This window comes from Coregonus lavaretus, assembly GCF_964263955.1.
Source record: "Coregonus lavaretus genome assembly, contig: HAP1_SCAFFOLD_2583, whole genome shotgun sequence".
Classification (NCBI taxonomy): domain Eukaryota; kingdom Metazoa; phylum Chordata; class Actinopteri; order Salmoniformes; family Salmonidae; genus Coregonus; species Coregonus lavaretus.
In genome coordinates, this window is record NW_028156116.1 from 62269 (window position 1) to 78378 (window position 16110).

The following is a 16110-nucleotide window of genomic DNA, read 5'->3' on the forward strand; positions in this document are numbered from 1 at the left end:
CCTACTAATGATAATTACATCACTTATTATACTGATGATCATCAATAATAACAACAATAAGGAGATCAAGAAAAAGCAGCATTATTATAATAATAAATATTATTTGTCCGACTATTTGGAACTGTAAACAACACTAAATACATTATAAATAATACCAGAGAGGCTGGTCTAACGAAGCCTTTATTACAGCAAAGCAAAGATTAAAAACAGCTGAATTTGTGAAATTGTTTACTTGACATGTCATTGCCTGAGGCTCGGTGCTCCCGGAATCAGTTGGCTATCAACCAAACAGTCAAACAGGTAACATAAGCAGGATCTGTCTTACTTCTGTAGATATATTGATGATTTATAAAGCCAGGCACATTTAACAGTTAGGCTGTTGATTATAGACCTAATTAAGTTGGTTTCCTCTCTCCTCACTTAGACAATAAGGCGAGGGCTGTTTTCTCATCTAACTCTGCCGCATTGTTCTCAACACCAATATGCTTGGTAACTTTGCTATTATACACATAGCAACAAGGTCTATGTGTTTCAGAACCGCGGACAGCGACCGCTATCGTATGAGGGAGAAAGAGCATTTGTTATAAAATAATATACTTTTTTATTAGTGTTGCACCATTGTTCTTATGTTGTGCCCCTGGCCTGAGAGGATGGAAGTTCAATATGTAGCTAGATGTAGTTATGCTAACGTTAACTAGCTGGCCTGGCGTATCGTTGCCCATGAAAGGAAGTTAAGCTAGCAAGCAAGTATCTTAGCCAGGTAGCCTAGGACAACAAACATTACAAGTGTGTACTGAATGACAGAGTCCTAGACCAAAGGCAACATGAACGAGAGGATGGCATTGGCTTTTATCTACAAGTAGGGTGAGTCAACATGTTTTTTTCTACTTGCACACACGGACACACACACAGAGAAGTCAGTCCCATGGACGAAATAGTTTTTGGTAACTTTTAGTTGTCACTGTATTAGACTAAGTATAGGTGATTTAAATGATGTTGAAGTGGTGCTGAATAGTGGAGGCAGCTCCTGTTTTCTTTGCAACTAGCGGAAACTCTCCGTGGTTCTAAATCAATACGTTGTTTAGTAGTCCGAGAATGTCTGAAACATTGCCTTGCTTGACCATGCTGTAGGTCATGTAACTGTTTGTTACAAGCAATATGTTTTGTGGACTTCACCAGACAGATGTTTCTCTCCGGTTTTGTGATGAAACAAAGGTGTGGTTGAGTTTATTCTGCCACTGTGTCTTCTTATTGTCTCGGCTTTAGGCCTAAATATCACGCTGTCAAGGCATATGAACTAACAGGTTATAGAGCGAACAACGCAATTATCACAACACATAGGTTGTAATATGGCTTTTTTTTCCTGGATTGGCTTCCCCAGTGATTTTTACCCAGCACCGCTACTGGAAATCAGGCAATACAAATCTCCCCTATGGAATAATTTCCCAATGCCCGTTTCAAAAAAGTTTGCCAGCTGACCTCCAAACCAGGCTGCGCCAGAGAGACAAACGGTGAGTACTGTAAATACATATTTAGGAAACCTTCACATTTATAAGACATACATTTCATAGCTTAACGTTACATATCATTACAGTATGATAAAATTAGGTTTCGGTAATGTTAACTCTTGCACACTCTCGTTTCTACAGGCATGACCTCTGATCAAACAAGGCAGTAGGTCATGAATAAATAAATTAACAGTGTAAACACAGAGTTGAGTCCGTTTTTTATAAGTGACGGGCGTACAGCTTTATCACAGATGGAGATGGGCCTAACAGAAAAGGAATGTGGATAAGAACGGAACAAAATACAGAGTATGAATGCCAAGGACATTAGCTCTTTGTCTTGACATTAGGCCTATATTGTACAGTGCTAACTGCTAAAATAGAGACAGAGACTGGACAGTGTGCCTGAGGTCGAGTAGCCTATCAACACCGCTAGTCTAGTAGCCTATCCACACCGCTAGTCTAGTAGCCTATCCACACCGCTAGTCTAGTAGCCTATCCACATGTCTAGTCTAGTAGCCTATCCACACCGCTAGTCTAGTAGCCTATCCCACACCGCTAGTCTATTAGCCTATCCCACACCGCTAGTCTAGTAGCCTATCCACATGTCTAGTCTAGTAGCCTATCCACACCGCTAGTCTAGTAGCCTATCCACACCGCTAGTCTAGTAGCCTATCCACACCGCTAGTCTAGTAGCCTATCCACATGTCTAGTCTAGTAGCCTATCCACACCGCTAGTCTAGTAGCCTATCCACACCGTTAGTCTAGTAGCCTATCCACACCGCTAGTCTAGTAGCCTATCCACACCGCTAGTCTAGTAGCCTATCCCACACCGCTAGTCTAGTAGCCTATCCCACACCGCTAGTCTAGTAGCCTATCCACATGTCTAGTCTAGTAGCCTATCCACACCGCTAGTCTAGTAGCCTATCCACACCGCTAGTCTAGTAGCCTATCCACACCGCTAGTCTAGTAGCCTATCCACACCGCTAGTCTAGTAGCCTATCAACACGGCTAGTCTAGTAGCCTATCCACACCGCTAGTCTAGTAGCCTATCAACACCGCTAGTCTAGTAGCCTATCCACACCGCTAGTCTAGTAGCCTATCCACACCGCTAGTCTAGTAGCCTATCCACACCGCTAGTCTAGTAGCCTATCCACACCGCTAGTCTAGTAGCCTATCCACACCGCTAGTCTAGTAGCCTATCCACACCGCTAGTCTAGTAGCCTATCCACACCGCTAGTCTAGTAGCCTATCCACATGTCTAGTCTAGTAGCCTATCCACACCGCTAGTCTAGTAGCCTATCCACATCCACACCGCTAGTCTAGTAGCCTATCCACACCGCTAGTCTAGTAGCCTATCCACACCGCTAGTCTAGTAGCCTATCCACACCGCTAGTCTAGTAGCCTATCCACACCGCTAGTCTAGTAGCCTATCCACATGTCTAGTCTAGTAGCCTATCCACACCGCTAGTCTAGTAGCCTATCCACACCGCTAGTCTAGTAGCCTATCCACACCGCTAGTCTAGTAGCCTATCCACACCGCTAGTCTAGTAACCTATCCACACCGCTAGTCTAGTAGCCTATCCACATGTCTAGTCTAGTAGCCTATCCACACCGCTAGTCTAGTAGCCTATCCACACCACTAGTCTAGTAGCCTATCCCACACCGCTAGTCTAGTAGCCTATCCACACCGCTAGTCTAGTAGCCTATCCACACCGCTAGTCTAGTAGCCTATCCACACCGCTAGTCTAGTAGCCTATCCACACCGCTAGTCTAGTAGCCTATCCCACACCGCTAGTCTAGTAGCCTATCCCACACCGCTAGTCTAGTAGCCTATCCACATGTCTAGTCTAGTAGCCTATCCACACTGCTAGTCTAGTAGCCTATCCACACCGCTAGTCTAGTAGCCTATCCACACCGCTAGTCTAGTAGCCTATCCACACCGCTAGTCTAGTAGCCTATCCACACCGCTAGTCTAGTAGCCTATCCACACCGCTAGTCTAGTAGCCTATCCACACCGCTAGTCTAGTAGCCTATCCACACCGCTAATCTAGTAGCCTATCCACACCGCTAGTCTAGTAGCCTATCCACACCGCTAGTCTAGTAGCCTATCCACACCGCTAGTCTAGTAGCCTATCCACATGTCTAGTCTAGTAGCCTATCCACACCGCTAGTCTAGTAGCCTATCCACACCGCTAGTCTAGTAGCCTATCCACACCGCTAGTCTAGTAGCCTATCCACACCGCTAGTCTAGTAGCCTATCCACACCGCTAGTCTAGTAGCCTATCCACACCGCTAGTCTAGTAGCCTATCCACACCGCTAGTCTAGTAGCCTATCCACACCGCTAGTCTAGTAGCTTTTCCACACCGCTAGTCTAGTAGCCTTTCCACACCGCTAGTCTAGTAGCCTATCCACACCGCTAGTCTAGTAGCCTATCCACACCGCTAGTCTAGTAGCCTATCCACACCGCTAGTCTAGTAGCCTATCCCACACCGCTAGTCTAGTAGCCTATCCACACCGCTAGTCTAGTAGCCTATCCACACCGCTAGTCTAGTAGCCTATCCACACCGCTAGTCTAGTAGCCTATCCACATGTCTAGTCTAGTAGCCTATCCACACCGCTAGTCTAGTAGCCTATCCACACCGCTAGTCTAGTAGCCTATCCACACCGCTAGTCTAGTAGCCTATCCACACCGCTAGTCTAGTAGCCTATCCACATGTCTAGTCTAGTAGCCTATCCACACCGCTAGTCTAGTAGCCTATCCACACCGCTAGTCTAGTAGCCTATCCACACCGCTAGTCTAGTAGCCTATCCACATGTCTAGTCTAGTAGCCTATCCACACCACTAGTCTAGTAGCCTATCCACACCGCTAATCTAGTAGCCTATCCACACCGCTAGTCTAGTAGCCTATCCACACCGCTAGTCTAGTAGCCTATCCACACCGCTAGTCTAGTAGGCTATCCACACCGCTAGTCTAGTAGCCTATCCACACCGCTAGTCTAGTAGCCTATCCACACCGCTAGTCTAGTAGCCTATCCACATGTCTAGTCTAGTAGCCTATCCCCACCACTAGTCTAGTAGCCTATCCACACCGCTAATCTAGTAGCCTATCCACACCGCTAGTCTAGTAGCCTATCCACACCGCTAGTCTAGTAGCCTATCCACACCGCTAGTCTAGTAGCCTATCCACATGTCTAGTCTAGTAGCCTATCCACACCGCTAGTCTAGTAGCCTATCCACACCGCTAGTCTAGTAGCCTATCCACACCGCTAGTCTAGTAGCCTATCCACACCGCTAGTCTAGTAGCCTATCCACACCGCTAGTCTAGTAGCCTATCCACACCGCTAGTCTAGTAGCCTATCCACACCGCTAGTCTAGTAGCCTATCCACATGTCTAGTCTAGTAGCCTATCCACACCGCTAGTCTAGTAGCCTATCCACACCGCTAGTCTAGTAGCCTATCCACACCGCTAGTCTAGTATCCACACCGCTAGTCTAGTAGCCTATCCACACCGCTAGTCTAGTAGCCTATCCACACCGCTAGTCTAGTAGCCTATCCACACCGCTAGTCTAGTAGCCTATCCACACCGCTAGTCTAGTAGCCTTTCCACACCGCTAGTCTAGTAGCCTTTCCACACCGCTAGTCTAGTAGCCTATCCACACCGCTAGTCTAGTAGCCTATCCACACCGCTAGTCTAGTAGCCTATCCACACCGCTAGTCTAGTAGCCTTTCCACACCGCTAGTCTAGTAGCCTTTCCACACCGCTAGTCTAGTAGCCTTTCCACACCGCTAGTCTAGTAGCCTATCCACACCGCTAGTCTAGTAGCCTATCCACACCGCTAGTCTAGTAGCCTTTTCACACCGCTAGTCTAGTAGCCTTTCCACACCGCTAGTCTAGTAGCCTATCCACACCGCTAGTCTAGTAGCCTTTCCACACCGCTAGTCTAGTAGCCTATCCACACCGCTAGTCTAGTAGCCTTTCCACACCGCTAGTCTAGTATTCTATCCACACCGCTAGTCTAGTAGCCTATCCCACACCGCTATAATGTCTCTCTCTCAGATTATCCAACTTCTCCCCAGCCCTCGCTGTTTCTTGGACGAGCCAGTGCGCGTGCAGGTAGATGGACTTTCTCCACACCAGAAAGTGGAGTTGAGGTCCAAACTCCGGGACGATAAAGGGGTAATCTTCAGAGCTTCTGCCCTGTACGAGGCAGATGCTACAGGACAGGTGGACCTGTGCCGCTCTCCCTCTCTGGGCGGCAGCTACACGGGAGTTGAACCCATGGGCTTGTTTTGGGCCATGGCGCCCGAGACTCCACACAGCAAAAATGGTCGTGAGAGATGTGTTGACCCTTATTCTGGCGGACATTGAGGTTTTCAGTACAGAGGGACCAATGAAAGAGCTTAACTAGGAGAAGGTGTGCGGCGGACACCAGTCAAAGGAGAGAAAAATTAGAGGGACCCTTTTTACTCCCCCAGGTAAAGTAGTCAAATCAAACTGTATTGAACCTTTTTCTGCAGTGGGCTAAATCAGGGTCACACAGTGTTTCTTGGTAGTCTAAAACCAATCTACTTTGAAACAAAAGTATACACCTCACACACACGGTTATTAAGAAGAGCTCTACCAGGCCAGATATGAAGTTGACTTTCATTCCATTTAGAGTTTGCATCCCAATATTACACGTTATATACATCACAGAAGACTGAAATAGAACAAAACTGTTTGACATAGAAACACCAGATTTTCGTCAGTTTTTTAAATGTATTTATTTATTAATTATGAAATTATGAAAAATATCAATAACATTCCACCCATGAGGCCAAAGAGGGCGCTTTTGGTCATTGATGCAGGAAAGGGCTACAGAGCATTATAGCAAGGTTTAAATACACTTCATAGGGAATAGATCAAATACGGACCGAGCAGACATAGTCACATAGTCAACAAATACATTTCTCCCACTTACATTTGATAATGCCTCCATTAGGTTTGTTTTAGTTGGGTGACTGTAAAGCACTCGGTGACAACATTTCCGTGTAAAAAATGCCTTGATTGATTATGCACAGACAAAATTAAATCTGTCAGACGAATCAATGTCCTTTGGGGAGGTTTGATGACTCGATTAGGGCTCCCGAGTGACGCAGCGGTCTAAGGCACTGCATCTCAGTGCTAGAGGCGTCACTACAGACCCTGGTTCGATTCCAGGCTGTATCACAATCCGGCCGTGATTGGAAGTCCCATAGGCGTCATTGTAAATAAGAATTTGTTCTTAACTGACTTGCCTAGTTAAATAAAAAATAATAAAAACAATCCGTGAACATTACTACATTACCAGGGCGTAATCACAACATGTAAAGTCATCTTATGCTTGTCCCCCCCCCTATTAACACAGGGATGGGCAGCTGTGGTCCTCAGGGTGCCATGGTTTGTGCTTCGGTCCCTCAAACTATCAACTGATTTAGACCAGGGAAATCAAATCTGAGCAATCAGGGACAGTTACGGATCAATTAAGCTTCAGGGAGTATTGTAAAGTCCTCATATTACCATGCTCAAGTAAAATAACCTGTTTTAATGGAGCTGGGACGATAAACCGAAAATGGTCGACGCTGACAGTACCAACCATTTATAATGGACACTTGACTGATATTGATAATCAGAATAAGTAGCCTACACTAGAGAAATGTGAAGTTTTGAAATTAAATAAGTCTGCTAATATCGGCTGCTGCTAACGGTACAATTGATAGTTCCTACATTCAAGGTGGTAATAGTAGGTCAAAGGGTAAACTAGTGTACAAAAGTAGGCTAACCGGTGCACATTCATGTTATAAATGTATCGTTCTATTTATCTTTATTGTGATAATTCAGTCAATTTATCGTGATATGGATTTTTGTCCATATCGACCAGCTCTAGATTGTAACAAACATTATTACACCCAGTGTCCATTATTACACCCAGTGTCCATTATTACACCCAGTGTCCATTATTACACCCAGTGTCCATGTCCCCCTTCCCTACTCTGTCCCAGGGCCAGGTCCATTCCCAGGAGTGTTGGACCTGCCTGTGATGTTAAACGGGGTGTCAGAGGTCAGAGCCTGCCTCCTGTCTAACCAAGGCTTCGTGTTGCTCTGTTTGGCTATAAGGATCTGCCTAAGCAGGTCACATACTTTGACCTGGAATACTTTGAGGAAGCTGTGGAGTTCCTCAGTGGAAGACCTGAGGTAAGTGTTTGGAGAAATGTCTTGTTTTGGAAGACAGTTGACCAGTCTCTGAAACCAGCCCCTATCCCCAAACCTTTCCTGTCACATTGTCAGACATATGGCATCTGGGGTCGGGTATATGATACCCTGATACCCTTCTTGTAGCTCTGAAGAGATTGAATGAATTCAAGCGACGTGGTTGATTCTCACCAGGCTCTTTCCAGTTGGCTATAGGTGGGCCTGCATTTTTACAATATTGCTTATGTAATACTTTCAGATCTATGAGAAGTGTCTAAAGATATTAGATAGAGGTTGATTTTGGACTGGGCCAAATTACTCCAATGGTAGGGAAAGCTCTTGTCCTCATGACTGTTTATTTCATGTCCGTACAGTTCCATGGTTCTGGTATTGGTGAACTATCTATATCCAAGAGTGGAGACTTATAATAATATGGCGACTTACAGTCATGCGTGCATACATTATTATTATTATTTTTATTTTTTGTGTATGGGTGGTCCCGGGGATCGAACCCACTACCTTGGCGTTACAAGCGCCGTGCTCTACCAGCTGAGCTACAGAGGACCACCTCATCTACCGGGCATCTCAGCTACCATCTCCATTAACGGCTGTAACTCCAATGCCTGGCTTCCCGTGCACTACAAAGGTACTGTTTATCATACCTCCTCTGTTACCTGATACAGTGGGGAGAACAAGTATTTGATACACTGCCGATTTTGCAGGTTTTCCTACTTACAAAGCATGTAGAGGTCTGTACTTTTTATCATAGGTACACTTCAACTGTGAGAGACGGAATCTAAAATCCAATAATCCAGAAAATCACATTGTATGATTTTTAAGTAATTAATTTGCATTTTATTGCATGACATAAGTATTTGATACATCAGAAAAGCAGAACTTAATATTTGGTACAGAAACCTTTGTTTGCAATTACAGAGATCATACGTTTCCTGTAGGTCTTGACCAGGTTTGCACACACTGCAGCAGGGATTTTGGCCCACTCCTCCATACAGACCTTCTCCAGATCCTTCAGGTTTCGGTGCTGTCGCTGGGCAATACAGACTTTCAGCTCCCTCCAAAGATTTTATATTGGGTTCAGGTCTGGAGACTGGCTAGGCCACTCCAGGACCTTGAGATGCTTCTTACGGAGCCACTCCTCAGTTGCCCTGGCTGTGTTTTTTGGGTCGTTGTCATGCTAGAAGACCCAGCCACGACCCATCTTACTGAGGGAAGGAGGTTGTTGGCCAAGATCTCGCGATACATGGCCCCTTCCATCCTCCCCTCAATACGGTGCAGTCGTCCTGTCCCCTTTGCAGAAAAGCATCCCCAAATAATGATTTTTCCACCTCCATGCTTAACGGTTGGGATGGTGTTCTTGGGGTTGTACTCATCCTTCTTCTTCCTCCAAACACGGCGAGTGGAGTTTAGACCAAAAAGCTCTATTTTTGTCTCATCAGACCACATGACCTTCTCCCATTCCTCCTCTGGATCATCCAGATGGTCATTGGCAAACTTCAGACGGGCCTGGACATGCGCTGGCTTGAGCAGGGGGACCTTGCGTGCGCTGCAGGATTTTAATTCATGACGGCGTAGTGTGTTACTAATGGTTTTCTTTGAGACTGTGGTCCCAGCTCTCTTCAGGTCATTGACCAGGTCCTGCCGTGTAGTTCTGGGCTGATCCCTCACCTTCCTCATGATCATTGATGCCTCACGAGGTGAGATCTTGCATGGAGCCCCAGACCGAGGGTGATTGACCGTCATCTTGAACTTCTTCCATTTTCTAATAATTGCGCCAACAGTTGTTGCCTTCTCACCAAGCTGCTTGCCTATTGTCCTGTAGCCCATCCCAGCCTTGTGCAGGTCTACAATTTTAACCCTGATGTCCTTACACAGCGCTCTGGTCTTGGCCATTGTGGAGAGGTTGGAGTCTGTTTGAGTGTGTGGACAGGTGTCTTTTATACAGGTAACGAGTTCAAACAGGTGCAGTTAATACAGGTAATGAGTGGAGAACAGGAGGGCTTCTTAAAGAAAAACTAACAGGTCTGTGAGAGCCGGAATTCTTACTGGTTGGTAGGTGATCAAATACTTATGTCATGCAATAAAATGCAAATTAATTACTTAAAAATCATACAATGTGATTTTCTGGATTTTTTAGATTCCGTCTCTCACAGTTGAAGTGTACCTATGATAAAAATTACAGACCTCTACATGCTTTGTAAGTAGGAAAAAATCGGCAGTGTATCAAATACTTGTTCTCCCCACTGTATGGGAAAGATAACCCTCACACCCTCCGGGCACCTTGATTGCCGTGAAGCTATGACGAGGGAAGGGAACCAGGGTTCCGTGATCCCAATAGAACGTTCCAGTTCTAGGTTCCTCTTCGCCGTCTCGGAGGACGACAAGAACTGGAACAGCTGTCTCTTTGCCCAGCGGGCCGCCGCCCGGCTGAGGCATCATGGGAAAGATAACTTTGAGGTTGTGACGTACCCCAGGGCGGGGCATTTCCTGGAGGTGCCCTACATGCCCCACTGTCCGTCAGGCTTCCACTCTGCGCTGGGTAAAGTGGTGGTGTATGGGGGAGAGGCTAAAGCCCACCACGAGGCTCAGTTGGACCTGTGGAGGAGGGTCCAGGAAACACCTGAAGGACAGCAGCAACACTGTCCAGAAATCTATGTTATAAACTAAAGGGTAAAACACACAGGGATGGACTTGAACCACTGGGCCTGTCTGGGCTAAAGATAAGAATATGTTTCGAAACACATCTACATTCATGTGGATGCTAGCATGATTATGGATAGTCCTGAATGAATCATGAATAATGATGAGTGAAAAAGTTATTATTTACAATAAAAGTGACTCCAAAATGACACTACATTATTTGCCATTCATTTCTATTGGGCACAAAATAATCTGAAACACAACCCAAACAAACAGCAAATGCAGCCAACAAATGTGTAGAGTCACAAGCTTGAGGTAGTCATTGCGTGCTATGAATATGGGACCAAATATGTAACTTTCTACTACTTTAGTGAATTTGTCCCAATACTTTTGGTCCCCTAAAATGGGGGGACTAGGTACAAAAAGTGCTGTAATTTCTAAACGGTTTACCCGATATGGGTGAAAACACCCTAAAATTTGATCTGACAGTCTGCACTTTAACACGGTAGTCATTGTTTCATTTATAATCCAAAATGCTGGAGTACAGAGCCAAAACAACACATGGGTCACTGTCCCAATACTGTTGGAGTTCACTGTGTTTTTGTGTTTTATTGCCAGGCTGTAGTCTATAATAAATAGAGGTGCTATTCAAGCTCCCGGTAATTTATTAGATAAACCACCAACGGTTCGACATCTCAGTGCCTTCTTCACAGTGTAACACTGAGTGCATATACAGCAGAACGCGTGAGAATGTGCCTGTGCGCTGTGCTCTCTCTTCAGAAAGCTACAGTATAAGAGAAAAGGAAAGATCAACACATACCGTGTACTTCCTGTTTCTGCTAAGAGAAACTGAAACTGTTTAGAATCACCCACATGCAGTCCGCCTGCTGTCAATGAATACGCAGGGAAATCACAAGGATACACAATGTGAGCAGGATATTGATTAGATCCATAGACGTAAATCAATAGAGTGATGTATCTCTGTGAATTAGATCATTCAAGATGTATTTTCCTTTCACAATAGTTAGATTTAAAACACTTTAATATTAAGAGACAGGAAATGTCCCACAAGGTGCAGCTGTGTAATGATCATGCTGTTTAATCAGCTTCTTGATATACCACACCTGTCAGGTGGATGGATTATCTTGGCAAAGGGGAAATGCTCACTAACAGGGATGTAAACAAATTTGTGCACAACATTTTAGATAAATATGCTTTTTGTGCGAATGGAAAATGTCCGGGATCTTTTATTTCAGCTCATGAAACATAGGACCAACACTTTACATGTTGCGTTTATATTTTTGTTCAGTATACAGTGCATTCGGAAAGTATTCAGACCTTCCAAACCTTCCAAACTTCTTCCATTTAAGAATGATGGAGGCCACTGTGATCATGGGGACTTTCAATGCTGCAGAATGTTTCTGGTACACTTCCCCAGATCTGTGCCTCAACACAATCCTGTCTCGGAGCTGTACAGTCAATTCCTTTTACCTCATGGCTTGGTTTTTGCTCTGACATGTACTGTCAACTGTGGGATCTTATATAGATAGGTGTGTGCCTTTCCAAATCATGTCCAATCAATTGAATGTATCACAGGTGGACTTCAATAATGTTGTAGAAACATCTCAAGGATCTCAATGGAAACAGGATGCACCTGAGCTCAATTTCGAGTCTCATAGCAAAGGGTCTGAATACTTATGTAAATAAGGTATTTCTGTTTTTTTATTTTTTATACATTTGCAAAAATTTCTAAAAACCTGTTTTCGCATTGTCATTATGGGGTATTGTGTGTAGATTGATGAGGATTTTTTTTTATTTAATCCATTTTAGAATAAGGCTGTAACGTAACAAAATGTGGAAAAGGTAAAAGGGCCTGAATACTTTCCGAATGCACTGTAAAAGACTAAAATGTAAATGGCAAGGTAAATGGATCAACAACCCTTTTAAACGAATGAAAAACATGAACACGACCCTTTGAATGATCACTATAGAAATATCTCTCAATACAACTGTATGACTCACAAGGCCTTGCTGGTGAGGAGCCACTTCACCTTAACAAAAGGCCTAAGATAAAAGAGCTATGGTGAGTTTGCGGTGAAGGTCTATTATTATTATTATTACTAGTATACAAGTGAATGGTGTTTGGATATTACATAATATAGTATTGAACGGTCAGGGGTTGGAACCAGTTCAGGGAACAGAATTGAAAACCTGAAAATAACAAACTTTTTCGAGGAACAGAATCAGAACTGGGAAAGGAAGTGATTTATACTGTTCCGGAACCGAACGGTTATTTTAAAAGCATGGGAACCGGTTAATAACGTTATTATACGTTCCAGACATTTTTTTCAGCCCCACAAAAAATGCAACAATGCACCTATGCAAAGCCCTCACTCTGTAACCCAGAAACATATTCTAGTGTCTGTCTGCCAGCTGAAAATGTGCCAGTGTGTATGCATGTATAGGTCACCTGCCCCTCCCCCTCCGAAACATAGGCTACTGTAGCCTACTGACGTTACAAGAGTGATTCAGAAATTAGGGAGAGATTTTTAATTAGAGAAGAACGGATTAACTTTTTCAATGCTAGTTAAGGATACTATAGTTATCACTTTCACATTGCATTTATTAACTTTATTAAGACGTGTTTTTAATTCTGGTGCCGCTCTGCATACACAAGTTTGTTAGCTAGCTAGATAGCTCTGGTCCAACCATAGAGAATGATAGAGGCCTCTAGCGGCCAAAAGGCCATTGAGGGTTTCCACCATGCTTCCGCCATTTTAAGAGTAGTCAAAGTAGTCGACTGGGTGGGGATTCCTATGGGTTGTAGCCTCAGTGGCGCTGCCCATCATGTCACAGACGCTATAATGGCACGAATATAAAGACGAGTCCTGTATTTATCTCTATGGGTCCAACATTAAGCCAACTCTCAGAGGTTCAAAGACATCCAAAGTTCCGCCATAGAAGCCGCTCCTCCGTAGGTATAATTCAGTGGGCGTAATTCAGATAATGCATGTCATCACAAGATGCCCAGCACTTCAAGCCAAGCCTCCTCCTCCACCCTCGCTCGCTGTCTCCCCACCCGCAACATTTCCGTCGCATCTCGTGCCCTACATTTGTCTGTCTATCGCGCATGTAAACGACTATAGCTTGCCCGCTCCATAGCAAAGCTGCTCTATCCGCGCACTGAATGGTGAAGTAATTAAATGTGGATATACAGTGCCTTCGGAAAATTATTCAGACTCCTTGACCTTTTCCACATTTTGTTACGTTACAGCCTTATTCCTAAAATTGATTAAATTATACACAATACCCCATAATGATAAAAGCGAAAACACGTTTTTTTTTAAATGTTGGCATGAGACTCGAAATTGAGCTCAGGTGCATCCTGTTTCCATTTATCATCCTTGAGATGTTTCTACAACTTGATTGGAGGCCACCTGTGGTAAATTAAATTGATTGGACATGATTTGGAAAGGCACACCTGCCTATATAAGGTCCCACAGTTGACAGTGCATGTCAGAGCAAAGACCAAGCCATGAGGTTGAAGGAATTGTTCATAGAGCTCCGAGACAGGATTGTGTCGAGGCACAGATCTGGCGAAGGGTACCAAAAATTCTGCAGCATTGAAGGTCCCCAAGAACACAGTGGCCTCCATCATTCTTAAATGGAAGAAGTTTGGAACCACCAAGACTCTTCCTAGAGCTGGCCGCCCGGCCAAACTGAGCAATCGGGGGAGAAGGCCCTTGGTCAGGGAGGTGACCAAGAACCCTATGGTCACTCTGACAGAGCTCCAGAGTTCCTCCGTGGAGATGGGAGAACCTTCCAGAAGGACAACCACTCCTCAGGACAAGGCACATGACAGACCTTTGCATTCTTGGGTACAGGAACAATGGTGATTGAATAAGTCCGTAAACACACCAGCCAGCTGGTCTGCGCATGCTCTGAGGACACGGCTAGGAATGCCGTCTGGGCCGTCAGCCTTGCGAGGGTTAACACGTTTAAACGTCTTACTCACGTCAGCCACGGAGAAGGAGAGCCCACAGTCCTTGGAAGCTGGCTGCGTTATCCTCAAAGCGGGCAAAGAACTTGTTTAGCTTGTCTGGCAGCAAGATGTCGCATTGTCTGGCAGCTCAAATGCATTAAGAAATAAATAAATTCCACAAATTAACTTTTAAGAAGGCACACCTGTTAATTTAAATGCATTCCAGTTGACTACCTCATGAAGCTGGTTGAGCGAATACCAAGAGTGTGCAAAGCTGTCATCAAGGCAAATGGTGGCTATTTGAAGAATCTCAAATATAAAATATATTTTGATTTAACACTTTTTTTTGGTTACTACATGATTCCATATGTGTTATTTCATAGTTTTGATGTCTTCACTATTATTCTACAATGTAGTAAATAGTAAAAATAAAGAAAAGCCCTTGAATGAGTAGGTGTGTCCAAACTTTTCACTGGTACTGTTTATACACTACATAGAGCTACTTGAACAGAGGCAGAAGGTAATAAGCAGATGATTAGTTGACAATAAAATCATAAATTAAACCTGGATTGAAGTGATCTTTGTCTCTATGCAATTGTAAAATACATTATAAGGTTGTATGGAAGACAGGGTTGCAGGCCTGGTCCCAATGTTTCCTATTTAAGTGTTCCTCCGAAAGAATTCAGTTAACCAGCTGCACAATTCAAACCACCCCAGTTTCACAGATTATTGTAAAATAGACACGGATTGCGTATTGGAAATTCGTGTTCAGTACACGATTTTGTATACAGTGAATTTAAATCACAGATAAAGACAGCAGGCGCTACAAATCCGTTTTTTGAATTACATTTTTGCATTTTGTCATTTTAGAAAATGTCCATAATATATCAGGCGCTAATAGTGGAATGATAGTGTTTCACAGTATTAACCTACTTACCAGCTTAACCAGTGTTGTGAAATTCAGTTATTGATTTCTCCCGAGAAAATAACCCCTAACCTTAACCCCTATCCCTAACCCTAACCCCTAACCATAACCCTAACCCCTAACCCTAACCCCTAGCCATAACCCTAACCCCTAACCCCTAACCCCTAACCATAACCCTAACCCCTAACCCTAACCCCTAGCCTAGCTAATGTTAGTGACCTAGGTAGCTTACTAAACGTTAGCCACAACACATTTGGAATTCGTGTAGCCTAATGTACACGAATGCGTTACTAAGAAAGAACATCGTGGAATACTATAAATTGTGCCTTCCTGTATCATACTTAGCTAAAAAATATATTCTATTCTACTGAGCCATTTACTTTATGTTTCCATTCTTATCTTTTATTATTTCTTATTGTTGTTGCATTGTCCAGAAGGAACCTGCAAGTAAGCATTTGTATGGTGTATATGCCATGTGTACCTTGAACATACGACTAATAACTTGAAACTATTAAAGAGGAATCTCTCATCTGCATGTTATATCGGGAGATCTGGCAACACTTTTGGCCTCTGGAGTTCCTTGTAGACCACAGTGACCTGCAACATTTCAGTACAACGATTAGGGAAAGAATTGCCTAGGCAACAGTAGCTATACGCTGCTATGAGTACATTGAAATGCATAGTGACATCCGTTGTTTTAAAGCTGAATTGAGTTTATTTAGGCGGCCTATAAATATGTATATCAACCATTTTCCCGCACTCTCGTTCTTTATTCGTCATTAACAAATGAGACTATAGATAAAGCCTATGATCTTGCCACGAAG

The 16110-nt window shown here is 43.9% G+C and overlaps 1 protein-coding gene across 1 annotated transcript; it reads left to right on the top strand.

Annotated features, from left to right (window-relative positions):
* Window positions 1-5552: 5552 nt before the first annotated feature.
* On the top strand, window positions 5553-10406 carry LOC311126764 (acyl-coenzyme A thioesterase 1-like; the record flags this gene model as incomplete). Its single annotated transcript, XM_084200747.1, has 5 exons — window positions 5553-5841; window positions 7500-7566; window positions 7619-7724; window positions 8096-8114; window positions 10036-10406. The coding sequence occupies 5 exons, from the start codon at window positions 5553-5555 to the stop codon at window positions 10404-10406; spliced, it is 852 nt and encodes a 283-aa protein (XP_084056873.1).
* Between the last annotated feature and the right edge of the window lie 5704 nt (window positions 10407-16110).